The 25,596-nt window shown below is 40.2% G+C and overlaps 3 protein-coding genes and 1 non-coding gene across 4 annotated transcripts; 3 read left to right on the top strand and 1 right to left on the bottom strand.

Annotated features, from left to right (window-relative positions):
• The first annotated feature begins 734 nt into the window (after positions 1-734).
• Positions 735-12,572, top strand: LOC128472807 (myotubularin-related protein 9-like). The gene is made up of 10 exons (XM_053454763.1): positions 735-1,101; positions 1,251-1,401; positions 1,662-1,787; positions 1,861-2,034; positions 3,851-4,068; positions 4,138-4,299; positions 4,607-4,748; positions 4,910-5,130; positions 12,017-12,168; positions 12,266-12,572. Exons 1-10 carry the CDS (start codon positions 905-907, stop codon positions 12,355-12,357), a joined length of 1,635 nt encoding a protein of 544 aa, XP_053310738.1. The 5' UTR covers positions 735-904; the 3' UTR covers positions 12,358-12,572.
• Positions 12,573-12,780: 208 nt separating this feature from the next.
• EIF3I (eukaryotic translation initiation factor 3 subunit I) lies at positions 12,781-17,208 on the bottom strand. Its single transcript, XM_053454764.1, has 11 exons — positions 17,145-17,208; positions 15,645-15,737; positions 15,178-15,265; positions 14,885-14,950; positions 14,369-14,518; positions 14,095-14,222; positions 13,899-14,009; positions 13,403-13,492; positions 13,250-13,323; positions 13,084-13,176; positions 12,781-13,000 (listed from the first exon to the last, which is right to left on the bottom strand). Exons 1-11 carry the CDS (start codon positions 17,145-17,147, stop codon positions 12,919-12,921), a joined length of 978 nt encoding a protein of 325 aa, XP_053310739.1. The 5' UTR covers positions 17,148-17,208; the 3' UTR covers positions 12,781-12,918.
• Positions 17,209-17,292: 84 nt separating this feature from the next.
• TMEM234 (transmembrane protein 234) lies at positions 17,293-19,821 on the top strand. Its single transcript, XM_053454765.1, has 4 exons — positions 17,293-17,615; positions 18,999-19,065; positions 19,149-19,241; positions 19,697-19,821. Exons 1-4 carry the CDS (start codon positions 17,448-17,450, stop codon positions 19,765-19,767), a joined length of 399 nt encoding a protein of 132 aa, XP_053310740.1. The 5' UTR covers positions 17,293-17,447; the 3' UTR covers positions 19,768-19,821.
• A 2,982-nt stretch (positions 19,822-22,803) lies between these two features.
• Positions 22,804-23,019, top strand: LOC128481146 (small nucleolar RNA U3). The gene has a single exon (XR_008350904.1). It is a non-coding gene; the product is annotated as a small nucleolar RNA U3 (small nucleolar RNA).
• Positions 23,020-25,596: the final 2,577 nt, after the last annotated feature.

The following is a 25,596-nucleotide window of genomic DNA, read 5'->3' as shown; positions in this document are numbered from 1 at the left end:
TAATAAAAAATGAATTGTTCTGTATTAGGTGACATGGGATATTATACTCTACAGGATGTAAAATGCATATGATAATCTGCACATTTATACAGGGTTCTGCAGTAGAGCATTGTGGGCTGAGATACTTAAAAAAGGTGACAGGAGAAGACAGGAAGCATTTTAAGATCAGAGGGCGTACAGCATGCTTATCTGGTTATGTAATAATCTGGATTGCAAAAGTGCTAGGTGTTGAAATAAACTTTCCTGTAATTTGTTAAATCCTTTTGTACTTAAGTGTTTCACGGAAGGATGGGATAGAAGCATTTAAATTCATAAGTGGATTTATCAAAGTACAAGAGGGACATTTATTTGAAATGTTAGAACAAGAGGTAATAATCTAAAAGTAGAGGCTCTGAGGCTTGGCTGTGATGTAAGAGAGTTTTACTTTACTAAGAGGGTGATAGATAAGTGGACCAGTCTCCCAGCAGAGACTAATACAGAGAGGTAATTTAAACATGTATGGGATAGGCATAGGACTTTTTATGTTTTTAACAACCAGGACTGGCCACAAATAGGGTTAAATTTTAGCATGGTGCTGAATTGCTAATATGTGTCACAAGAACCGCAACTTCCTCCTTGATGCAAGCAAAGTACTACTTCTCAGCTTCACTCACAACCGGTTTAGAGGCCAGTTAGAAATTGGATTGAGAGATCGGTGCCACTAAGGCTCATAACACACCGTTTACCAGCTTCGAGCAGCTTATTTTGTTCTTTTTCCAGTGTGTCAGAGTATAATCTCTACCTTTATTACTAGCTCTGTCTCTTTACTTCTCCCATATATATTTCTTTAATTCAGTCCCCAATTTTCTCTTTGAGAACTGAAGTTACTGAGCCTTATCAGTACTCAGTCACACTTGGCATACTCATGGAGCTGTCTCATTTCATACAAACTTCCCAGGTAGAGAATGTCTGTGTTTATTGTCCCTTATCGGCGCCGAAGACAGGAACCCTGTGTGTGAGCAGCCATCACCTGCTGCTCTGCCCAGCTAATGAAGAGAATACAAAGCAGCAGCAATCTGACTTCTGGCTGCTACACTGTGCTGTAGATACAGTAGAAAAGAGGTACGTATTAGCACCTTAAGGCTCTAGTGCCCATATTATAGAGTGTGTGTAGGATCTAAGCTGGCATGAGAAAAATGTTGTTACGGTGCTTTATTTCCAGTTATTTTTTAGCAGGTTTGAACGCTTCACTCTGATCATTTTTATTGCAGTGTCCTTAACATGGGAATGTTCAACAATAGGGGCGATGAGTCAGGCAAAAGAGGCATGGGAACGCTCACCCTAAGGTGTAAAGATTTACGTGTCATACATCTGGACATTCCAGGCATGGAGGAGACACTCGACATTGCACGCTCTATACAGGTTAGTGGCATAGTGTAGACTGCACACTGCTCTTTAACTAGATTTGGACCATTTGGACCTGGTCTCAACAGTACCAGCAAATGGATTCAAGGCAAGAACTAATCTTTCCAGTCACCAGTACTATAAGTTTAAAAACTAGCTTTAAGCTTATTTTGTTCTTTTATTGCAATTCTCTTCTTCCCCGTGTGTATGGTATGGTCTTGAAACCTTGACACATAACATGTATGCTGGTTTATGTGTATGGAATTCTGTACCCCCAGGCTTTGTCATCACAAGATCACATTCAGTTGAGCTACCCATTTTTCTTCAGACCTCCTGGGTACACACTGGGAAAAGGATGGCCACGAGATACCACGGAAAACTTCTTCCAGAGGTTGAAAGCTGAGGTATGTCTGCAGTCTTTAAATGTCATGATCACTACTATAATGATGTCTAATACACAAATCTCTCCTATCTCAGACAGACTCCTGGAGACTAAGTGAAGTGAATGAAGGTTTTAAGGTTTGTCTTAGTTACCCAACGAAGGTCATAGTACCCCAATGCAGCTCCGATGACTCTTTGAGGAAAGCAGCAAACTTCAGGCAAGGTGGCAGGTTCCCAATCCTCAGCTATTTTCACAGAAGCAATGGAACGGTAAGATGAAGAGTGTGCTCAGTCTCCTTTTATGCCCTGTGTATAGTAACATAGTAATGTTGATCCACAAGATGGCAAAATCCCACGTTGAAGGGTCTTCCAACTGTGCCTTGAAAGTGGGAAAAATTCCTTCGGCACTACAGAATGGCCATTTAATTTCTCACTGCATTAACAAGCTATAATCATGTCATTGTACCCCATTATATCTATAACACTGGACAAGTGTGCATGCACAGCTGTCTGCCTAATTTGCCACCAATATTTTATTATTTTCACCAATATTTGTCCAAAATTAAGTGATTTTGTAAATGTGCAACTGAAACCCAACTCAGAAACAGTATTTTAAGAACTAAAACAGACTCCACACATGTACAGAACAGATAGTTATAATCAGAATATGATTTCCATAGTCCAAAACGAAGAACAATATTTCAAGAACTAAAACTCTGCACATGTACAGTCCACTGCCCTGCCTAATTTGTCACCAATATTTTCAGATGTAACCCAATTCTGTAAAAGTTTTTCATGAACTAAAACACACTGTATGCACTGCACAGTCCAATGCCTCATTTTGTGAGAAATAGTTACAGATTTATTATTTTGTAATGTCCAAAAATAAAAGGTTTTCCTGGTAGTATAAGTGTATTTGGCACCCATCCAATTTAAAATGTAAAAACACTCACAAAAAATATAAACTGCTTTATCCCAACATTTCTTCTCCCTTTCTTCACAACCAGGACTTGCTTATTTGTTCCCTGGTGATCTAGTGCAGTGTTTTCACACGGTGACAAACAATGACCCTCTCTAGAGTTCAGCTAGCTAGCAGTGCACTTCAAGGACACGCAGATGCGTCCTGCTGCTGCAAACTGGCCATGATCTAGGGGATATGTCCTTGGTCCTTTAGGACCAGATTTTTGTGATGTATCCACTACATCCAGCTGCTCTTCATTGGTTGATTCCAGAGGAGTTCAGTGCCATTGACCAATAGAGTTGCTCATATGGAACATAAGGGCAGCTGCCCTTCATTGGTTTCTGCCAGAGGAGGCCCCTGCTGGCGACCAATAGAGTCGCTCTTATAGACCTTTAACTCCTGGCGCAATCCTACTGATTCCTGTTCCCGTTAACCCCTGTGATGCTACGTAAACAAGGTAGGCTAGAGCCAATGACTTGTATGGGGAAGGGACCAGGGAGATTAGGTAGGAGATTCTTCGTGTTGTGCTTCTTCATCTTTTTGTACATTTACCGGCCACCATATTAGTTTATTCGGTATTTGGTTTGAACAATGAAAACGCAACATTGGTGTTCGTTTGCATGTTCTCCCGAATACGAATGCACAAGTGTAGTAAAAACTGCAGTGCAACACATTCACAAATAGTACGTACTCTATTCAAACAGTAATATAACAATAACAGGAGATGTACAGTGAGATTTTAAGTCGAATTTCATAAAATATGGTTTGATTACATCAAGAAAAGGCCTGAGGAAATCAGATGGTGATGTGCGGGTTGTGGGCTGAGGTAGGGTAAATGACAGGTGTGAAACAGTAAGTGGGCATAATCTTTCTCCAAATAGTCCGTAAAATGGTAGTCCATTAGCAGGCTGTGAAAGAGACTACGGCAGTCTTGGATTAAAACCTGCTCTTTCCTCACCACCAGGCGATTCCTGGCAAAACAGAAAGTTTCCTTTATACAGCAGATTAGGCATCTATCAACTATCTGTGTGTGTTCCTGCGAGGAGTTCATAAATACATTAAATACAAAAAAAATCCCCTAAATACACAAGCCATGCGTGAAAGATTTTCCTTGATGTTTCTCAGGTCTTGCTTCGCTGCGCACAACCTCTTTTTGGCCCTGATCACCATTACTGTAAGGAGGATGAGGCGCTGTTGAAGGAAGTTCTGGTAGGCCAATCATCAGGATTTATTATTGACACTCGTTCTGCAAAGCAAGCCAAACAGGCACAGAGTGCAGTAGGTGGAACAAAAAAACAGTCTAGATACCCCAACTGGAAGCTTCTACACCGACCTCTAGAAAGGTAAAAATTTGTTAACTTTTGATGGAAATGTATGTGATATTTAGCTAAACAGTCTTTGTCCTATCTTAGGGGACGAGATCTGCAGGAGAGCCTGACACGGTTGGTGGCTGCATGCTATGAGCCATCCCCAGGGATGGGCCACTGGCTAAGCAAGTTACAGGCTTGCCGTTGGATGTCCAATGTCCAGGAAGCCCTAAGAACTGCTGGACTAATTGCTGAGTGTATTGAGAGGTGATGTTTATCAAAGAAATAAATATTAGAAGACTTAAGATGAGCGAGGTGAAAGAGAGTGAATGATTTTTCCTCCCCATTATTTTAACTCCGCCCTTTTTTTAAAGTTGTTTTGTTGTTGCTGACTGACTAAATTACATTCAAGGTGTTTAACCCCTTAATGACAAAGCCCGTACATGTACGGGCTCAAAATGCATTGTTTTCAATGGGTTTAGGGACCGCCCATTGTCCTTAAGGGGTTAAGGAAAATGTCCTACTATGACAAGGCAGTGTAGATTGTTAGCTTACAGTGTTTCACCTTTTGTAGGGAGGGAGCATGTGTGCTTGTACAAGGAGAAAGGGGAACTGACAATACCTTGTTGATGACATCACTTGCTCAACTCATTCTGTCACCAGAGTGCCGCACAATGGATGGATTTCAGGACCTAATTGAGCGTGAGTGGCTACAAGTAAGTTCACATAAGGGTGTCCGTATTATTGCTGGTAACAATACAACAAAGCTATTTGCACAAGAGATTGTTTTAAATTATATCAATGATAACCTTTTTAAGCATTAGTGTTTATACGCTTCTTTAGCTAGTACAATGTTAACTCAGTCTGCTTTTAATAGGCCGGACATCCCTTTCAGCTTCGCTGCGCAGGATCAGGATGGTCCCAGGGCCGTTCTCAGCAGGAGTCACCTAATTTTTTGCTATTTCTTGACTGCTGCTGGCAGCTTGGCCGACAATTTCCACGGTCCCTAGCATTTAATGAAGCACTCCTGTGCATACTGGCACATCATGCCTACAGCTCAGAATATGGAACTTTCCTGTGCAACAATGAGAGTGAGAGGTAGGTGGTGTTCAGTGGCTATGTTAGAGGATAAGTTAAGCATGGGGACCTTCCTGTGCAACAATGGCTGAGAGTTTTATTCACTAAAGTGGGGGGTTGCAGGGGACTTGCTGTTTGCTTTAACCATCTCCACTATACGTTGGATCAACTTCTTCATTATTCATTCACTATTCATCATGATGCAGATTACTCTATCAAGTAGGTCCGAGCTGACCCCACATAATGCTCAGTCAAATCAATCCCCATATTAACTATACTTTATAGGACAAGCTCAGACAGTAGGAGGCACTGGCAGAAACATAAGGTGGTCAGTAAAAACAGCCACATGCATTGCAAGAGAAGGAAAGAAACAGACAGATGAAACGTCAAAGGTCAATTGGTGGTAAACACTGAATGGTACAGTCAAGAGAAAGGTGGATCCCCCCATCTGTCTCCAGGCTTAGGGTTGTAGCTGAAATGTAGGCCACAATGAGAGCAGCGGTAGAGAGAGTGTCTAAAATGGGAGCCACACTTCAATGATAGCAAGGAGGTTTGGGTACCAATAAAGAGGCCGTGAACGGCACGTTTGTTGCAGACAGGGTGTGCATTTAAAAAGGCACAAGAGAATGGGGTTAGTGAGATTACAGTGAACACTTGTGAGGATGGAAGCATTACGGTTGGCAGTTTTTTGTTTTTTTGTATGAGGACGAGGTCAGGGATGAATATGAGGACCAGGGCTAGGTTCAGTGTCACCTGAACATAGAAGGAGGAGGAAGACAGATGAGAGGTTATGTTGAGATTTTGCCTTGGTTACACACAGAGAAGGTTTTAGGAATGGGGAAAAATTCATACAATGTGAGTGAAAAGGGAAGCTCCTTTTAGGAGAATGAAGAGAAGCAGGATGAAATAATTAAATTAAGCAGAAAACCTGGTGATGACATCGCGAGACTTGCGTTTTACATGCTTTAGTACTTACTGTGACAGAGCACAGGGCAATTCACTTACAGTACAGACTCCAAATTTACAATAATGTCAGAAATACAAATCATAGTAGAGTACAGTTTCAGCATACGACTCCTGGCAAACCATTCAAAGCACATTAGGCGCCAAGCATTATCAATGGAACCATTCAAGGCTCTGGTGGGCCCTGGGCAAAAAATGTAATAGTGAACCCCCTCCCACCAATACCTAACTTTGTTTCCAACACATCCATGCCGACATATTTACTCATGCACATGCTTACACACACACATTTATGCTGACAAACACACAAATACGTACACACTGTCACTCTAATGTACATATATGTGAACTCCCTCCCTTACTCACCCACTAACCTCAACCAAAGCTTTCTGTCCGGCTGAACTTCCAAGTGCAATTCTCAAAATGGGCGGAACTTCCGGGCATATCCTCTTCTCCAATTGATGGAACAGGGGAGATGCTGTCCCCGTTGCTCTGCCCTTTTGCAGAAGTACAACGAGAGACCAGAATAATGCAGATAGATTTGTGGAGAAAGAGAGGTGCAGAAACACTTCTCTTTCTCCACAAATACATCCTGAAAGAACATGTCTTGGGGCAGCAAATTGCCCCTCTCAAAATGCCCTGGCATCTCCATATATGTTCCTTGAAAAAGTCACTGCCAGAGCTGTCTTCTCCTCCACAATGCACTGTGCGCAATGTCTATATCTGCACAACCTCCTTGCATGTATAAATGGCCTTAGTGGGAGGGCTTACTGAACAGCCATCCATGCAATATCCTAATGCTGGTTGGTCAACCTGCTTGATGTTGCATTAGTCCATACAGTCATATGCGTGGAAACAAGGAGCCCTAAAATGCTGTCAACAGTGTCCTTGGCTCTGATGAGCTTGCGGATCATACACAGACCCGGTTTTACTCCCTCCAGTTGGTGCTCCCTCACAAATTTACCCACCTCCCAATAGAACCAATGCCGATTGTACTAGACAGAACTGTCTCCCTCTTGAGTTGCATCCACAGGATCAGAAGGAAAAAAGCAAGTTTAACTGATAATTTAAGCCAATAGAGCAATGATATACTTTCTCCTTTCGTATATAAAAACTCTAATTTTTTACTAAGGTTGCAAAATAAGCCTAATGAATTAAAGATGGATAAGGTCTCTTCTGCCACCCTATACATTGTGTCATTATATATAAAGCAGCATACCACAGAACAAAGGCCTCAAGCGCTCAGCTTATTTTTTGAAGAACCATAGTGAAGATTTTACTCACTGGCCACTTTATTAGGTACACCTTGCTAGTACCGGGTTGGACCCCCTTTTGCCTTCAAAACTGCCTTCATTCTTTAATGCATATTTTCTACAAGGTGCTGGAAACATTCCTCAGAGATTTTGGTCCATATGGACATGATGGCATCACGCAGTTGCTGCAGAACTGTCGGCTGCACATCCATGATGCAAATCTCCCACTCCACCATATCTCAAAGGTGCTCTATTGAATTGAGATCTGGTGACTGTGGAGGCCATTGGAGTACAGTGAACTCATTGTCATGTTCAAGAACCAGTTTGAAATGATGTGAGCTTTGTGACATGGTGCATTATCCTGCTGGAAGTAGCCATCAGAAGATGAGTTCATTGTGGTCATAAAGGGATGGACATGGTCAGCAACAATACTCAGGTAGGCTATCGCATTTAAACGATGCTCAATTGGCCCAAAGTGTGCCAATAAAAGGTCCCCACACCATTACACCACCAGCAACAGCCTGAACCGTTAATACAAGGCAGGATGGATCCATGCTTTCATGTTGTTTACGCCAAAGTCTGACCCTGCCATCTGAATGTGGCAGCTGGAATCAAGACTCACCAGACCAGGCAACCTTCTTCCAGTCTTCCATTGTGCAATTTTGGTGAGCCTGTGCGAATTGTAGCCTCAGTTTCCTGTTCTTAGCTGACAGGAGAAGAACCCGGTGTGGTGTTCTGCTGCTGTAGCCCATCTGCTTCAAGGTTCGACGTGTTGTGCGTTCAGAGATGGTATTCTGCATACCTTGGTTGTAACGAGTTGTTATTTGAGTTATACTGTTGCCTTTCTGTCATCTCGAACATTTTCTCTTTTTCGGTCCATTCTCTGTAAACCCTAGAGATGTTCGCACGTGAAATTCCCAGTAGAACAGCAGTTTCTGAAATACTCAGACCAGCCCGTCTGTCACCAACAACCATGGCACATTCAAAGTTACTTAAATCAGCTTTCTTCCTCATTCTGATGCTCTGTTTGAACTTCAGCAAGTTGTCTTGACCACATCTACATGCTTAATGCATTAATTTGCTGCCATGTGATTGGCTGATTAGGTATTTGTGTTAAAAAAGTAATTGAACAGGGGTAGCTAATAAAGAGGCCAGTGGGTTTATATTACAGATGATTGAATTCATACTTACACACAATTATGTTGTTTTTGAGGAACAATACTATTTGCAACTTAGGGTCACAGTGATGGGCACATAAACAAACAGCAACTAACAGTCTACTACATGACAATTATTACCCTACTTCACTGAATATAGGAATCCCAATGGGACGATATCTGCGACTGTGCAGAAATTGTTCATATGTTTTAGACTTTAAAGAGAAGGGTAAAATATTCAAAAATCAATTCAGGGAAAGGGGTACCCTAGCTCCAACCTAAAGAAAGCATATCAACTAGCTTTGTCTGCGGACAGGGATACACTAATCAAGGCAACACCTAACCAAACTGATGAAAATGTAGTATGCCATATCAGTACATATGATGCCGCTCAGGAAACGCATATTGGAACACTTAGTTCCATGAGAAAAAAGCCAGATTCACCAATTACGAGACAATGTAATTGTGATGTTGTTTTCAGGACATGATGGTTGTCTTTCACTGGAATTGAAATAATTTAAAACAAGTCATAGAGTTGAGAATTGGCATAATATGAGATGTCTCCGCCACAGGAGGATATATAATGACTATACTCTTACTTTACTTATAAAAAGAAGGCCAACAATGTATTTATTTTTGCATTACTAACGTGTTATGCTGTATATTTTTTAGGTAAAATCAATCACTTGCCCCACGTTGGGCTATATCTATGATGTTTTTAACCCTTACGGAGCATAACTATTTATAGATTATATTATTTAAAAAAAATTTATTGGGATAAGTTAACATTTTTACTGTTACTGTTTTGGTAAATTTGATGAAATCAGCCTTTAGTCAAGATATATTGGAATCGACATGGATTATTGGAATTTAAGATTCGACATTTATTATTTGCTTATTTTGAATTATTGAATTAACATGTGTAATACATTCAAAATACAATCAAAATTCAATTTAATGTAACAAACAGTGTAGTACTAATTAAATTAATTCCAAAAAAAATCACATGACCACAGAATCATGATTCATTAGTTATTTACATGTTTTATAAATTTATTCTAATACATACCTTAATTAAATTGATTGCCTTCATGTGATTATAAACATTTATATACGTCTTTGACTCAACTTGCATAATAAATTATTTTTATTCAGATTAAGAAATCGATTCAAACAATTACAATCGAATTATTGATATTTTGTTCTCACTGATTATGTGAACCTACTGTACATCACAAGAAAAGAAATGATATAGAGGTCGATAACAATCCATATATAGACTCTATTATTTGTGTGATGATTAGAACATCTGTCAGCTTTCTTCTAAACACATGAGACAGTCGATCAAATGTTATTCAGGCTGACCATGGTGGCGCAGACTTGGTGCGTGTTAACGATATCATAAAGTTCATAAAGATGTACTGTAATGCAGCACAGAAGCGAACGCATCATCAGTACAACCATTTATAACATCAGAAATGCAATATGAGCACTGCTACACAGGGGCAGGGCAATTCCAGTACAGTACAATCTCAATTATTGTTATTACCTTTTATTTATGTGGTTGAAATCTGGAAGTCCAAGGTATCATACTTTCTTCATCTTACTATAGATTTTAGGCACAAGACATGCTGCAACGCAGCACAGAACACAAACACCAATAGCTTCATCATGTACAATATATGTAGCCATAACGTGTGTGCAATCAACATCTTTCACATCATAAAACACCAATACATGAAAAAAATAGCAAAATGAAACAGTTCCACGGGCACAAAAACGTGGTAAAATGTGGTATTATGGCAGTTCAGGGGATCAGATGAGAGGTAGTGTGGCAGTCTTTAAGCAAACTGAGCATCAACCTGTCTTGGACAGCCATCTGTTCCTTGCCCAGGATCAGATGGTCCCTAACAAACTGCAAAATGTCCTTAATTGAACACAACACTTCTTCAATGGTGCCCACTGTGGAAAGGACACTGCCAGAACAAATGTAACATTGTCCTTGCTATGATGCACTGTGGGCATTATCTGTGTCTGCCCAACCCCCTTACATTTATGATTATCCTTAAGGGAGAGGCCTCCCTGGGTTGCTATCTATGCAATGTCCTTGTGCCTGTTGTCAACCTGCTTGATGCCACATTAGTCCAAACAGTCTTTGCTGTGGCATCAGGGAGCCCTGGAATCTACTCCGATGAGCTTATTGATCATCCTAGGTGACCCCAAGTCTGGTTTTACTCAATCTAGTTGGTTTTTCTTTACAAACCTGATAAAATCCAGCTAAAACAAGGGTGTGTACCAAGCGATGGAGCTGTCAGACTTACCCCATTTCAGATTTATGAAGAGTGCGGGAGAGCAGGTAAAAGAGGGACATGGAGTTCTGTCTTTTAGGGTTCTATGCACACAAAGGAGGCTTGCAGGAAAGTTTGTATGTCCGGCTCTCCTTTCCCACCCTTGGAAGTCCGCAGAGGACACAGGTCCCAATCTTCCCTTTCTGGGGCTACCTCCCCCAGAGATACGTAGCCCCTTCCTTTCCTCCCTGCTAAAACCAAAGGAGAGCTGGATCTTCTTGGCTCCTTCACGCACCACTTAAGACTTTAAGGGGATGTGAGAGCCAAAAGTTCAACATCCTCCACCTTCACAGTGGAGCTTGGTCTTCTGTGGACCCGGCTCCACTGTGGCGTTTCCAGTGTCCAGTCCTGCGCGATTAATCTCAAGCAAGCATTGAAACAAGGTGGGCAAAAAATAAAAAGTGCAGGGGACAAACACATATGAAAATTCCCTAAGGAGCACAAGAAAGGTCTAGATTCTACAATTCTTTCAAAGCACTCCTATTTAAATCAATTGGAGTGTGCATGCACACAGGGCTCTGAACGGCCAACCCGGCATTTGCCAATCCAGCACTGGAGTCAACTAGAGGTATATATTCGTGCACGGAGGTGTGTTTATTTGTAAAATAGGTAAGAGTCAGGGAAAGGGGGAAAATGCATATGGGGAGATTCTGCAGAAACACCCCCTGTGTTTGCAAGAGGTGAGGGCAGGGGCATCACAAAAAATTAAAGGGACCACATGGTCATCACATGCATTAAGCAGACATGGTGGCTGGAGTATGTCTTAAAATATCGAGGGCTTAACAACATATTGTTGCCAACAGCACTTACTCACCGGTTAATACGTTCTGATTGGCTGCTTGAAACAAAGGTTGAAGCAGCCAATCATTGAAAGGAAAATGCTCGCTTCAAATCAATGGGAATGTTCTCCATGCAAGAATAGGACCCCCACCATTTGCCAACCCATTGCTGGAGCTGACCAGCAGTAAGAAAATAGCTGGGGTGCAGGCCAAGGGGCTAATACATCTGAAGTATTCTGTTAAAGGAACACAATGGAAATTTAAAGGGTTCTCAATTTGATGGCTGAAGTGTCCTTTCAAACATGTTATGAAAACAGTAGGCTTTAATATTGTAGTATGTTTTTTCTAGCCATTGGCATTGCATGTTTGTATATTTTTAATGGTCATCCAGTGTAATTTTCTACCAGGAATCTGTATGAAGTGCAGGACCGGACGATCTCTCTGTGGGGTTTCCTCAACGACCCCAAGCAGCGGTGCCAACTACAGAACCCAATGTATGATGAAAACCTCCTTGTCATATGGCCATCTGTGGCACCACAAAGCCTACAGCTATGGGGAGGTAAGAATATCTTGGCTACATAATTGGTTGTGTGTGCGTGTATGTATATCTACATATATATAATTATTATACAAGGACTTTCACATTTTTTCCATAGGTTTCTTTCTCAGACACTTGTTTTCCCAAGAAGACACACAACTAGCTAGGAATCGCATGGTCAAGCTCATTGATGAAGTAGAGTCCCACTGAATGAAAGTCTTAAATTTGCCTCAAAAATCATGCAAAAACTATTACCTCAAGGGAGATTTCACAACCAACAGCCCATTTTAGAATTGAAACAGATTTATTTTCTTATGTAAAATGATGTAAAGTGATTGAGAAGTGAACAAAGCAGAACATATGTCTTATGACGTAATTCTTCACAGCAACTATGGTTACCATACCCAACATTGAGGTAGCATCCACATGAAAGGTGAGATACACCATTCTTATATTAATAAAACATTTCATAGGTCACCCTTTTGTGTGGACCACATCAAATATAATTCCATCTTCCTATTAAATCTATATATACGGTACTTTTCCAAGGGAGAGTGTGTGCTGACCTAAAGGTTCCTGGCTTGTATTGGGACAAAAAAAAACGAAGAAATAACGTTAGGACTCGTAGAATCCGATTGATGTTATCGACTTTAATAAATAGCCATGTTTTATTTTTTATTTTTATTCCAATTTGGAGCTGTAGACTTTGTGCATCTAGTTTGTGACCTTGATTCAGTATGTAAATTAATACCCCCAAGCACAGGAGTCCACTCAACATTCAAAGTCAAAATCAAAGTATTGCTGGTCAAAGTAATGTATTCTGACATATCCATCTTCTCCTCCGCTGCTGTAACTGTAGATAAAACAAAGAAGCAAATGTAAATATCACATAATCATGGTGAAGCCCACCATAAATACACAGCTTCTCTGTCTTACCTTTTGCCATCTGGGTGGAAGGCCAAGCTGTTAATAGGTCCGAAGTGACCCTTTACTCTACCAAATTCCTCTTCAACAGCCACATGGAAGAACCTACAAAATACAGAAGATTAGTAGGTGCTCTATGATTGAAGTAGAGTGTTAAATGATTTAGAATCTGGCTAACCTAGCTTCAAATTTTCCAATCCTAGTTGATGTTGTTGTCACATCCATGGCTTCTTGTCCTCCCCCCAAAACAACCTGCAAACAATAAAAGAAGTCAGATGTAAGCAACTGGTTTTATAATACCAGTAGACAATCAAACACATTGCTTCCTTACATGATCGTAGATAGGCGACAGGGCTGCAGAGTTGACTGGTCTTTCAGTACGGAATGTCTTCTGATGTTCCAGCGATGTGCAGTCAAACAACTGCAGGGGAAACATATGAGACAATGAGCATGCATGCTCAGCCGTGCAAAACACTGGAAAAGTAGTGTTAAACCAGCTTAAACTATACTCAAATCTAACATATATTCAGATTGAATCAAAACAAATAAAACACAAGACATATGAAAGGGTGCTACAGGAAAACCAGAATAATAAACGTTAGCTGTTCTACACAGCACCAACACTGAAGGAAAAAACCATAAACATAAGAATAAACACAAAGTTTGTTATTTTTGCTGACAAACTGACGAGCCATTTGTTACCATATTTAATTTTGTTTTGTGGTATGTTTGGGGTTTTTTTTTTTTTTTTTTTTACTGACAGTGGGCAACCTTGCTTAACACAGGTAGCACATAACGCCCCAAAAACAAAACTCGGTGCACTTTACCTTAGCGGTGCAGTCTTTGGATGCAGTGATGAACATTGTTGTGTCCCTGGAAGACTGAATGTCATTAATCTGCTTTGTGTGCTCTTTGATACTGTTGACAATCTCACCAGACTGAGGAAAAAGCGAAAGCAAGAGATGATCCTCATTCGTTAACTACAAAAAGTGCAAATAAGTGATAACACAAATAAATACAAACCTTGGCACTGTACTGGTTCAGTTCCCCATTTTCATGTCCAGCAATAATGGTCTCCCCCAGTGGTCCCCAGATAGCACTGGTTATTTTAGACTCATTGCAAGGAATCTTCATGTATGGCTCATTATCTTCTGTAAACAAAGGAGAATCTACACTTTGGCAAGGGTATAAAACATTTTAAAAAGCGGGTTTGGCATATAGTTATGGTGTCATCTGACGGTTTGCATACTGCAGACAACTATCTATAAATGCGAGAATCCTAATCCAAAATTCTCACCAATTTGAGAGGGGTCCCTCAGATCAATGAAGCTCACAAAACACTGATAACCCATCTGCTTGTCTGTGGAGAACATGATAATGTTGCCCCCAAAGTCAAAGCCACAGGTCCTGACAGCTGAGTTAGTCTCCAGCAAAGCCAGTTGTTTCCCTACAAGAAAACAAAATGTAAGAGTCAGTAATACCATTGAAATAACACAAGGCTGGCAGTTCATAGAAGAAAACTAGATATGTGACGGGAGTCAAGACAAACATGTAAGAAAATACAGGAGGCGCAAGACAATGGAAGTCTGGAACTAAAAAGAGCTGGAAGCGGTCATAAGATTTATTATTATTATTATTGTTTAATATAGAGTGTTCATATTCCGTAGCCCTGTACAGTGCGCAGCAGGGGGTACAATAGAATGAGATGTTGAGCAGAGGAAGCAAGGATAAGAGGGCAAGCTAGATAACAGGGTACACACTACCTGGAGAGGAGCACCAAGAATGTACAGGTATATTTATATGATTTACCTACCTGTCTCACAATCCCACAGTCTGCATGAATTATCTGCAGATCCGGACAGTACATGACGTGTGTCCCCTATATACGCAGTTAAGTCACGATACACAGAAATTAGTTTTTCCTCCCAAAAACATATCTAATTTTAGAGTAAGAAAACCTTACAGGCATCCTCAAACAAAAATGGATGTGCCCACATACTAATAAAGCATTGTGTAATTCATAGCACATCTATGTAATCCCCACTCCTCATTATACAATTGACTCAATTAATAGGCAAGAAATAGTTTGTCAAGTCAGAAGGATACAATCTACGTCCACACACCACACCGCTCCTGTGTGTCCATTATACGTGCCCAGGCGTTCCCCATTCACAGAGTAAAAAGCGTTCACCACCTGTGGACATAATAGGATTCACTTCACATGAACTGTCTTTTGATAAAGGATGACCAATTCACAGGATCCAGGCTACAATTTTACAGGATGTGCAACTTTTTTTGGACTATTTTATACCGTTCTGTAATGATGACACATTCACTGGCTCCTAACGCCTATATAAAGTATCAAGCCCTTTACAATAACTAATGATAAAAAAAAGTCAATGAGTGGTTTAATAAAGTTCAGTAATATACAGGTTATATTGGTTAACAGTCATCTAAATACATGAATTACAGCAGAAAACTTTGTAAGGTTTACATTCAGACCCAGACCAGTATGGAGAGAGTTTAGCCCCTCTGCTCATTAAGAGAATTTATATATAGGTGTCAAAACTCACTGGATCTTTGGCGACTGTGAAGAGTAAATCCCCATCACGGTTGTACTTTATCTGAGTGATGGATCGCTCATGTCCTTGAAGCAAGATGGGTCTCTGGGAGGGAAAAAGAGAGATCAGAATTTCACATGTACTGCCTGTCATACAAGCTTAATTTATAAAATTAATTTGCAGTGCAGGAGATGCGCTTGCCCGAACACATCTCCAAGCACGATATACCATATTTGCTCGATTACAAGAGGACCCTGACTATAAGACGACCCCCCAAAATTTGCCGGAGCTTCTATGGTGGAGCACCGGAAGGTCATGTCACGCCGGTGCTCCGTCATAGAAGCCCCGGCAGCAGCGGAGGTTGTCTGCGAGCACCATGCAGATGTCCACTGGCTGCCAGAGAGGAGGATCCAGGTCCCCTGCAGCTGTGATTGGGATCTGGATCTTAGCCTTGTAGCCATACCTCTATTTGAGGTCTCATTATAAGACGACCTAGAATTTAAAGATGAGGGGTATTTTTCAGGGCATTTGCTTATAATCAAGCAAAAAGGGTATTTACCACCAGCCAGCTCCAGCTCATCGTGCGCTGCAAGTGTCAGCTGATGCAGCAGGTCTGCAACCCCTAAGTCATGTAAATGCGTTTTCATTTAGGAAGAATGTATATTAATGTACGCACAGTACCCTAATATACATTTTTCTTTTGAGCCAAGGACATTAGACTGTCATCTTTAAAGATCTGCATATAATCTGTACAAAGGATAAGTATCTACAGGGCAATAATCATGTACTTTGTTACACACATATATACACACACACAATTCATAAAGGTATTGTATATAGTGCAAATATTAAAACCACACAGGCTTTTTAACAACATAATGAGATTTAGAGATAGTGACAACTGAAATATAATATTTTCATGCACATATAATGTAAATCAGATTTGAAAATCCGCTGTTTTTATGGGGAAAAAATAAAGTCTAAATATAAGAGACGTGAAACGTTATATGCCAATATAACAATTCATACCGAATAGGGAAGCTATCAAACTTATGGTTTGAGAATGCTGGGTAAAACATTAAGTGAATTGGTGTTTCACAACAGCTGGTTGGCTATACTTGCTTCACATAGAAAAACACCCACCGTTAGTAGTTGAGGCAGGCGTATGTGGAGCAGTATCGGTGGTAAAACGAAGTTATACCATCATAATGTAAATAAATTAAGCCCCAAGATTTGTGGATCGAGTTGAAGAGAACAGCTAATACTGTACATGGATTGGGTGCATAGAGGGAGACTTGGGGGTACTAGAGGAAGAAATAGCGGTTCGAGCTTTGGAAATTCACAACATAAGCAGGAAACACAGGGCCCAGAGGAGCCGGAGAGATAAGGTTGTTACTCCAAGCAAGAAAAACTACAAAACTAAAAACACTCCAGGCTTTAGATACAGATAGCATCTATTACGCTGTTTTTAAACAGTTAACGAATTTAGAAATTTCACGTAATTTTACTCACCATGGTGCTCTATACACCGGGCAGGAACAAGCGCGTGTTGAAAGGGCCCGGAAGTTGGAATGATAGAGTTGTGGCGACGTCTGCACTCTATGGTTGTCGGAGGCGGAAGTGTAGTTACCATAGGTTTTTAATGGGAATTTATGTTTCTAGGAGGGTAGCTCTCTGTGACGCTTATTTTTTTCTTTTGGCGCCTAAGAGGGTCACTTGTTTAATAATCTTTAATTTCTGCCATTGGTCGCACTGCAACACATTTATTGAGAGCGTTATCGGCCACCTGGTTAAAGTATATTTCATTATCTCTTCATGCCTCTCTCTGCAGAGGATCTGTTCTCGCTGATAGTGGTGTCCTTTCTTTGGGGAGCCACTAACCCATTTTTGCGGAAGGGTGCTGAGGGATTGGAGGGTGTTAAGGAGGAAAGGAGCCTCAAGCAGCTATTATCTGAAGCCAGTTTCTTAATCAGCAATTGGAGGGTGAGATTTAGAGGGTTGTGTCAAAGTATTAAGTTTTATGTGTATGGCTGGCTCTGGTGATGACCAACATTGATTTTGTACCCTTTTTTAATGTTAAGAATTAACATTTAAGGCCAACACCAAGCCAGGATATTAAAAAAGGGAAGGAATAGTTCACAGATTCTGACAGGTGTGTGTGTGTGTGTGTCGTAAGGTTGTTACACATTATGTGGCTTTCCGGTAGACAACAGTACTTTGTAAAGTAATAAACATCAGGATTGTACCACTGGAACACATTGAACAGTATACGTTGGCTTACGCCTGTTACATTGGCGCTCAGACACTGAATAGAAATTATTTGAGTTTTTGTACATGACTTAGTAGTGGAATAATCACACCGTTCTCACAAATATATCCTTGCTTTATAGACGTTGACATTGGGATAGTTCAAAACAACAAAGCTATCAGCAACAACTGTCCCAAAGAGAGACAAAATAAACATACTTCTCCGTGCACAAAATATATAACATTATGATCAAATTGTGCATGTTTACATAATACATCCCCTTACATCATCTAAAAGGTTCTCCATCTGGGCATCATAGAAGCATCGGTGAGGCGGTCCCCTGTTACTAGCATCAAAAGTCATTTATTGCCCGTAGCTGCCCTTCTGTGACAATTTTTGTAAAGGTTATTTTATACTTCGTTGTATGGGGATATACTTGTCCTCAACTGTAAAGATGATGAGTTACTCATGGTCAGGTGAGATCGAGTCACATTGCACTTAATGCATAAGACTTATTAAAATACATAGTTAGGGTGGAGGTTATTTGATCCATACAGAGGAATGGAGTAGTTTATTTCAGAATATGCATTATAAAGGACTGGAATACATATTTAAGGGTTACTTGGTGTTAGTTACTGGTTTGTAGTAGAAGTGACGATCAGGTATAACTTTTGAACTTGGGAAATGGGAACACCTATATATCAGGAGAGGATCATTGAAGCTGCAGCTGAGCTACTCCTGGTGTAGAGAATGTAACAAAGACATTTGCGGTGTTTTATATAACATGATATAGCATACCCCAAGTATAGTAAACAGGGGCAATTTTTAGCTAGCTTGCTGACCCAGTTTGTTTTAGACACAGACTTGTAAAAGCAGTTGTTTTGGCATTACTGTTTTCCGTAAGCATTATGCCTGATCTACACACACATGGAGATCAGCTTACTTTCGTGTCTTAAAGCTGCAAGTCTGACAGCACAGACTCATGTGACCTAACTACAAAAAGTGATTTGTTTTATGATTCCCTCATTCTTTCTACAGATAAGTTACATGCACTGAATTAAATATATCAAATTGACATTCTGCATCTTTGCTTATGTTCTTTTTTTCTTGTCCTGCAGTATGTGATCCCATTCTTGCTGAACCAGAGTGGTTCAGTGATATTCTACCTCACGTTGGCTTCAGCTGGTAGGTTTCTTTCAACTTGTTTTCTCCCCTAATTCCCTGGTTTCTATGTAGACTCACTCTCCTACTTATTCTAATGTCTATAGAGTTGTCAATGGCTGTACCAATCTGTAATTCACTGGCACTGGTCTTCACAATGGTCACTGGGAAGGTTCTGGGAGAGAATATCGGTGGCGGAAGTAAGCTACTTTTTCCTATATCTACTGAAACCTTTAGTTTTAATTCAGCACTGCATAAGTAGCACTTAGGGTGACTGCATTAGCCATTCTCTAGGGAAAATGCACACTTCATATGCTGCTGACCAGCACATGTAAAGTCTTGCCCCTGCATACAAACTCTGGATGTAGAAGGTTATCATGCAGTCTTTTGACCTGCAAAGCATAATCTGATGTGATATTCATTCCATATGTAACTAATGAAGGGAATTTTTAGACAACTATAGATCATACTAAATACCATGATTATGCTTTATAAGTGCAGAGTGAATATTCAAAGTATGTTCATAAGCAGCTGAAGTTTAGTAGTGGAGGTACGTTGTGTCAATATGTGATGTTATTAGATGTTACTGCTGTGTGTACTCTATAGTGTATTTCTGAGCTGGAGCATTTTATCTCCTGTTTCTCTCTTTTTGCAGGAGCTGTTCTTGGATTGTTCCTCACCACTCTGGGAATCTCCATCTGTGTGGCAAGTTCTGTCAATGACTGAGAATTCTAGACCACTTGCAAATCTTTATTTTTTGTGTGCAAAAATACATTTTGTTTTACATTTTCTTGTTTGTTTTTTGTTTGTTTTTTATTTGGTTTCATTTAGTGTAGATGTTTGGTCCTTCAAGTGAATGATCCGCAGCGACCATGGATACCCACTAGGTGGTAGTAAAACAAACACTATTAACGTTACAAGTGTTATAAAATATGAAAGTGGCAAAAATACATAACATTTCACAATACATATATATGCACATGATTAAGTTAAATCACTCTTAAAATACCATATTGATAAAACATATGCATCTTTCTCTTAACTCCCTACATATATAGATTGAAAGTATGTTGGCAACTTGTCTTTGATTTTTGATAGTATTTAATCTACCAAAGTATTCCTGACATTGTTTTGTGTAACACGTTTTGGACCCATAAGCAAATAGAATAATAAGGGGTTACAAAGGTTCACTTTGCAGCTGGTGACAAGGTTAAGCACTGTGTATGTTGTTAAATATTGTTTTAACCCATAACTGCACACACCTGCATGGACAAGTAGGGGTTAACATGTTCAAGGATATGGAGATGGGACATTCGCTCAACAGAATAAATCATGCATATTAACAAATCAAAATATACATGCATAATAAAAAATAAATAAATAGAGAAACAGGTAATGTTTATGTCCCTCCCTGCACTGGGAGACCCTCAAAGCTATATATTGCTTCAGTGTAGGGCCTGCTTCAGGGCTAAACACCGGGCACCATACACTGATCAGTGGCAGAGTCTCATGATTGCTGGAAGAGTCCCACTTTTATATATTTTAGCAATACAAAAGAGTCTACGGTATATACTTACCTGTCTACATACTGATAAATCTGTTGTTTGCCAAAAATCAAACCATCTTACTGTTCTCCATATCCTTTTTAACAACCCAACATTCTGGGTTTATGGACAATGTTAGCTATGTTTAATTACACTAGAACATTCTACATTATATCATTCTACATGACATCAGTGGTTTGAAGATCCTGTTATACTTGTATACAGAAAATAACTGAAAAACATCATATTAACCCTTACACCAATATGCCTTCATGACACCATTAACACTTTCACATCACTATTCTTGTCTGGGCACTACGACCATTAAATATATACTCCATGGCTAAAGCAAGTATCTACACCTAAATACTGTAAGATATCTCCCTAATGTTATTTGGAAGGCATTGCAACTGTGTGGTAAAGAAAGGCATCTTATCACACAATTCATTTTAAAGTCTCCGCTTATGCTAACTATGGTTGTGTAGCTTCCCTGCTTTAAAACAACCTCACAATAATACACGTGGTCCTGTAGATACTCCAGCTATCACTAGAGAAAATAAAGCAAAGGTCCTTCTATTACTGTATAGTTCCCTGTAAATGATTTCCTATTTAATGGAAGTTACACAGAGACATGGGCTTGGGGAAAACATAGTTACTCTGCGGTGCACTCTGGAAGCGGCATGAAGAGTTGTTCCATTAAACCCATCCTATTGCTCTACCCAATATTCTGTGACTATGTTTACCCAACTGCCAATGTAAAAGCTGTGAAACTAGATACACACCATTTTAGACCATAACTTGCACAAGGTCACATCAATATAACTACTTTTTCAGGACACATAGACACTTGATAGTGGTCCCTACCCTTCTGGCCGGGAAGGGCTTGTATAGCCCTTCATAGAGCGTGACCCCCGAAGAAAGGAGACCTGGTGTCCACCAGAACCTTCTGGCACTATTTGGCACTTTTTGTTTTTTTTTCACAGTGGAACCACTAACCTCGGTTAAAAAAAAAAAAAAAAAAAAACATTTGATGAGGGAGTACTCTCCACAGAGTAATTGAGTTCATTTTCTAGAGATTGACACAAAGCCTGTGCAAAAGTGCACTACCAGAACAGATGCTTGTTGGTGCTATGCTACAACACAGTAGAGTGCTTACAAATGTGTTTATGATGTGAAGGATGTTTATTGCACAGATGATACTGGTGAATATAAATGATGAAGCTGTCGATATTTGAGTTCTGTTATGCGGGATACGAAATGTATGTCTAGTCTATGTATTAACTCAATCGAGCAAAGCCAAAAATTAGTTTATACATGAAATTGTTTAATCATGCAATAATTGTATAAGCACATAATGCCAAAAAAATGTTAGCATGCCAAAGAGCAGGGCTGGACTGGCTCACCGGTGGGCTGGTCGGCGGCAGACCAACCTTCAAAACAGCCGCTGAGCGGCTGCGAGCGGGATTGAAAGCGGCACCCAGGCTGCCTCCTACTGCCGCCGGCACCCAGGGCCGGCCCAAGCCATAATGACGCCTGGGGCGAAGTTTAAAATGCCGCAATATGGGGGCTTAAGGCTTTTCTGGAGGCAGATTGCCCCATGATATGCCTTTTAACCCCCTTTATACCACTCTGCCTCTAGAAATGCCTCTGTAACCCCCATATAGGCATTTCTGGAGGCAGAGTGGCATATAGGGGGATATAAGGCAGGGGGCAGATGTGCATAACTGGGGGGTCAGGTTGGCAAATAAAAGGAAATAAATAGTAGCAAATAGTATGTATTAGGGGTGCGTGTGGGTATAAGAGTTCGACCGCGAGATAAACTATATGGGGCTGGTCTCCAAATGTTTCAAGGGCTGCTTTTCATTCCCAGTTTGGCCCTGCCAAAGAGTTTTTTTTCCCCTGTACTGTCATTTGGTCTAGGTCGGACCAACCCTGTTGCGAAAGAAAATCGACACCACACATTTTCTCCAGTGAGGGTGTATCCTTGTCTCTGATTGGTTAGGGGCGTCACCCATGCAAATATAACAGACTAATAATCCAGACAAATTATTTGTTAGCAAACATAATACAAACGTTACAAGCATTTCTTTGCGTTGCAGACCATTTTGAAAATTACTCTGCATTGTAATAGTGTGTTTTAGTATAAGTTTTAGTTTGGCACAGTAATGTTAAAGAGGGTTCCTTATATCTGGCACTTGTGTTCTTTAGTGTAATCATTAAGACTATACTTTCAGGGATCATTTCTATAGTTTTTAACTGGAGAAATGTGCTCGAAAGTGGTCAAACTCAGTAACCATGAGGAAGAGCTGCAGTGTGTTCCCCTGAGCATGAAGTGGGTATCAAGTACTGTTTATAACAGCTGCTTGTTGCTTTTGATGATTGTGCCTTTCTTCATTTATGAAGAGGAGGAGGGAGAATTCACAAGCTGAATGGTTATTCATTAACTAAATATCTGAATGATAGATACATTTTAGTTTCAGTTCGTATTACTCGCATAATATCTATATATTATGAGTGAAAATACACCTTGTATCTGCCAGACAAGTCTAGCATTTGGCTGTTCCTTTTGAAATTTAGGGTAGGTGTGATTTAAACTGGTGAACAATGATCACCTTTTTATATATATATATATATTTGCTTTATACAAAATAGATATAAACATGGTAACCTCTGTAAATAGTTACCCAATATAATGAAACCAATGCTTAACCCTAATGTACCTCAGAATAGAAGGACTGAGGGAAAACTTTAGACATTGAAGACCCAAAAAAACATTTAAAATTAATATAGTTAATTCTTTCAGCACTAAGGGACACTGGATTAAATATAGATATAGCAAATAAAGAAACTATTGATTACCCCTAAGGGGAATACAGATATAGATGTGTTTTCCCCATCAGTCTAGTTGTGCAGTACAAAGTATCATTAACCCCTTGGCTGCTAAGCTATTTCCTACCTGGGTGCTATGCATTTTGGTGAATCTCACGTTTAAACGCATTTAGAAGCAATTTTCTTGGAAATAAACTATGCAAACCATATATTGTTTTTTTCAGCACACCCAGCAGATTCCAAATATACCATTTTTATATTTGTATATGTCTCATTAGGTTTGCAAAATAAAGCAAATTTTGCAAACCTAATGAGACTTTTAGTTTTCTAAACTCTAATATCAAAACCTGTGTTGCTAAATATTTGTAGTAGGTAACCGGTCAAAAATAAACAGAAATTGAGAACAGTAGACTGTTTTTCTAATATTTTATTGCTAAAAGTTCTAACCATAGCAACATGTTCATTTGTTCTTGTGCACTCCAGGTTTGTACTAGAAACACATGCAGCCCATAATTTGATGGGCCAAGGGGTTTAGTTTTTGCAAATGTGTACTTTTTGTGCCATTATTTAACTTCCTACGTGAGCAGTAATGCCACGTCAAGGCTTCAACCCTAATTACTGACCATTCACACGCCTTTCATATCTCCATTCACTCGCAGAAGCACACACCATACTTTAAATACATTCACTCACAGAAGCACACACCATTCTTTCCCCTTACAATCCCAAAGAAATCATGGTAAAGGAAGAAAAAAAAATCACTTTTACAGCAAAAATACGTTTTGCAGTAAAAATGCAAGGAGCTCCAGGGATGAGATTAGGGCTGCAACAACTAATCGATAAAATCGATAATAATCGATAATGAAATTCGTTGCCAACGAATTTCATTATCGATTAGTTGAATCGATTATTATCGATTATAAAATGAGGGTTTTTTCAGAGCAAACGCTCTGAAAAATACCCCTCATTATATAATCCGTTTAGTCTGACTCACAGCAGCAGCTCCTACTTACCAGTCCCTCCCTGTAATCACTGTGACAACTGGCCCCGCCCCTTCCTTCTCCCAGAAGGCCAGAACCGCATGGCTGTGACACTCATCTAACTGTAAGTATAAAATTAATATTTGGGCTACTGAAAGTTAGGGGAGGTGGGGGTTAATTTAGGGGTTAATGGGGTGTTTAGGGTTAATTTAGGGGCAGTTATGGTTAATGGGGTGATTAGGGGCAGCTATGGTTAATGGGGTGTTTAGGGGCAGCTATGGTTAATGGGGTGTTTAGGGGCAGTTATGGTTAATGGGGTGTTTAGGGTTAATTTAGGAGCAGCTGTGGTTAATGGGGTGTTTGGGGTTAATTTGAGGCAGTTGTGGTTAATGGTGTGTTTAGGGTTAATTTAGGGGCTGTTGTGGTTGACAGGGTCTTTAGGGTTAATTTAGGGGATGCTGTGGTTAATGGGGTGTTTAGGGTTAATTTAGGGGCAGTTATGGTTAATGGGGTGTTTAGGGTTAATTTAGGGTAGTTGTTTTGATGGGGTATTTAGAGTTAATTTAGGGGTAGTTATGGTTAATGGGGTGTTTAGGGTTAATTTAATGATGAGGACTGAGGGTTAATTTGATAAAGTTAACTTAAGGTGCAGTTAGAGATAAAGGGGGGCAGACTAAAGGGAATCTAAATCCTGGGGGCCATGAAGATTAACCCAGCACTTATTTATAAAAGTATGGTGTCAGTGTGCTGTGAACAGGTCTGTGACTCTATGAGGGGACTATGAGATATCTGGGGGGTATAAGGCATATCTGGGGAGGACGGAGTGACATATCTGGGGGTATAAGGCATATACGGTATATAAGGCATATGTGGGAAGGACGGAGTGGTGTGTCAGGGTGTATAAGGCATATCTGGGGCCACAGTGACATATCTGGGGGTAGAGTGGAGTGACATATGTCTGGGAGGCAGTGTGGCATGTCTGGGAAGGATGGAGTGGTGTATCAGGGGATATAAGGCGTATCAGGCACGGTGGCATATGTGGGGGTGGAGTGGTATATGTGGGAGGCAGCGTGGAGTGGCATATGTGGGAGGCAGCGTGGAGTGGCATATGTGGGAGGCAGCGTGGAGTGGCATATGTGGGAGGCAGCGTGGAGTGGCATATGTGCATTTTATCAAAGTTTTTTTTTATTCTGCTGTTTGTA

The sequence above is a fragment of the Spea bombifrons genome, chromosome 2, assembly GCF_027358695.1.
Source record: "Spea bombifrons isolate aSpeBom1 chromosome 2, aSpeBom1.2.pri, whole genome shotgun sequence".
Taxonomy (NCBI): Eukaryota; Metazoa; Chordata; class Amphibia; order Anura; family Pelobatidae; genus Spea; species Spea bombifrons.
The sequence above is the reverse complement of the archived record's forward strand: the minus strand, read 5'-3'. Positions and strand labels throughout refer to the sequence as shown.

Coding starts and splice junctions, on each gene's coding strand:
- LOC128472807 (XM_053454763.1), top strand. CDS start 905: ATGGAGCTGTCTCATTTCATACAAACTTCCCAGGTAGAGAATGTCTGT. Junction 1,102..1,250: donor GTAGATACAGTAGAAAAGAG/GTACGTATTAGC, acceptor TTTTTATTGCAG/TGTCCTTAACATGGGAATGT. Junction 4,300..4,606: donor ATTGCTGAGTGTATTGAGAG/GTGATGTTTATC, acceptor CACCTTTTGTAG/GGAGGGAGCATGTGTGCTTG.
- EIF3I (XM_053454764.1), bottom strand. Junction 15,266..15,644: donor TCACAGTCGCCAAAGATCCA/GTGAGTTTTGAC, acceptor TTATGTCCACAG/GTGGTGAACGCTTTTTACTC. Junction 14,223..14,368: donor GAGGGACCCCTCTCAAATTG/GTGAGAATTTTG, acceptor CTTTGTTTACAG/AAGATAATGAGCCATACATG.
- TMEM234 (XM_053454765.1), top strand. CDS start 17,448: ATGCCTCTCTCTGCAGAGGATCTGTTCTCGCTGATAGTGGTGTCCTTT. Junction 19,066..19,148: donor CCTCACGTTGGCTTCAGCTG/GTAGGTTTCTTT, acceptor TAATGTCTATAG/AGTTGTCAATGGCTGTACCA. Junction 19,242..19,696: donor AGAGAATATCGGTGGCGGAA/GTAAGCTACTTT, acceptor CTCTTTTTGCAG/GAGCTGTTCTTGGATTGTTC.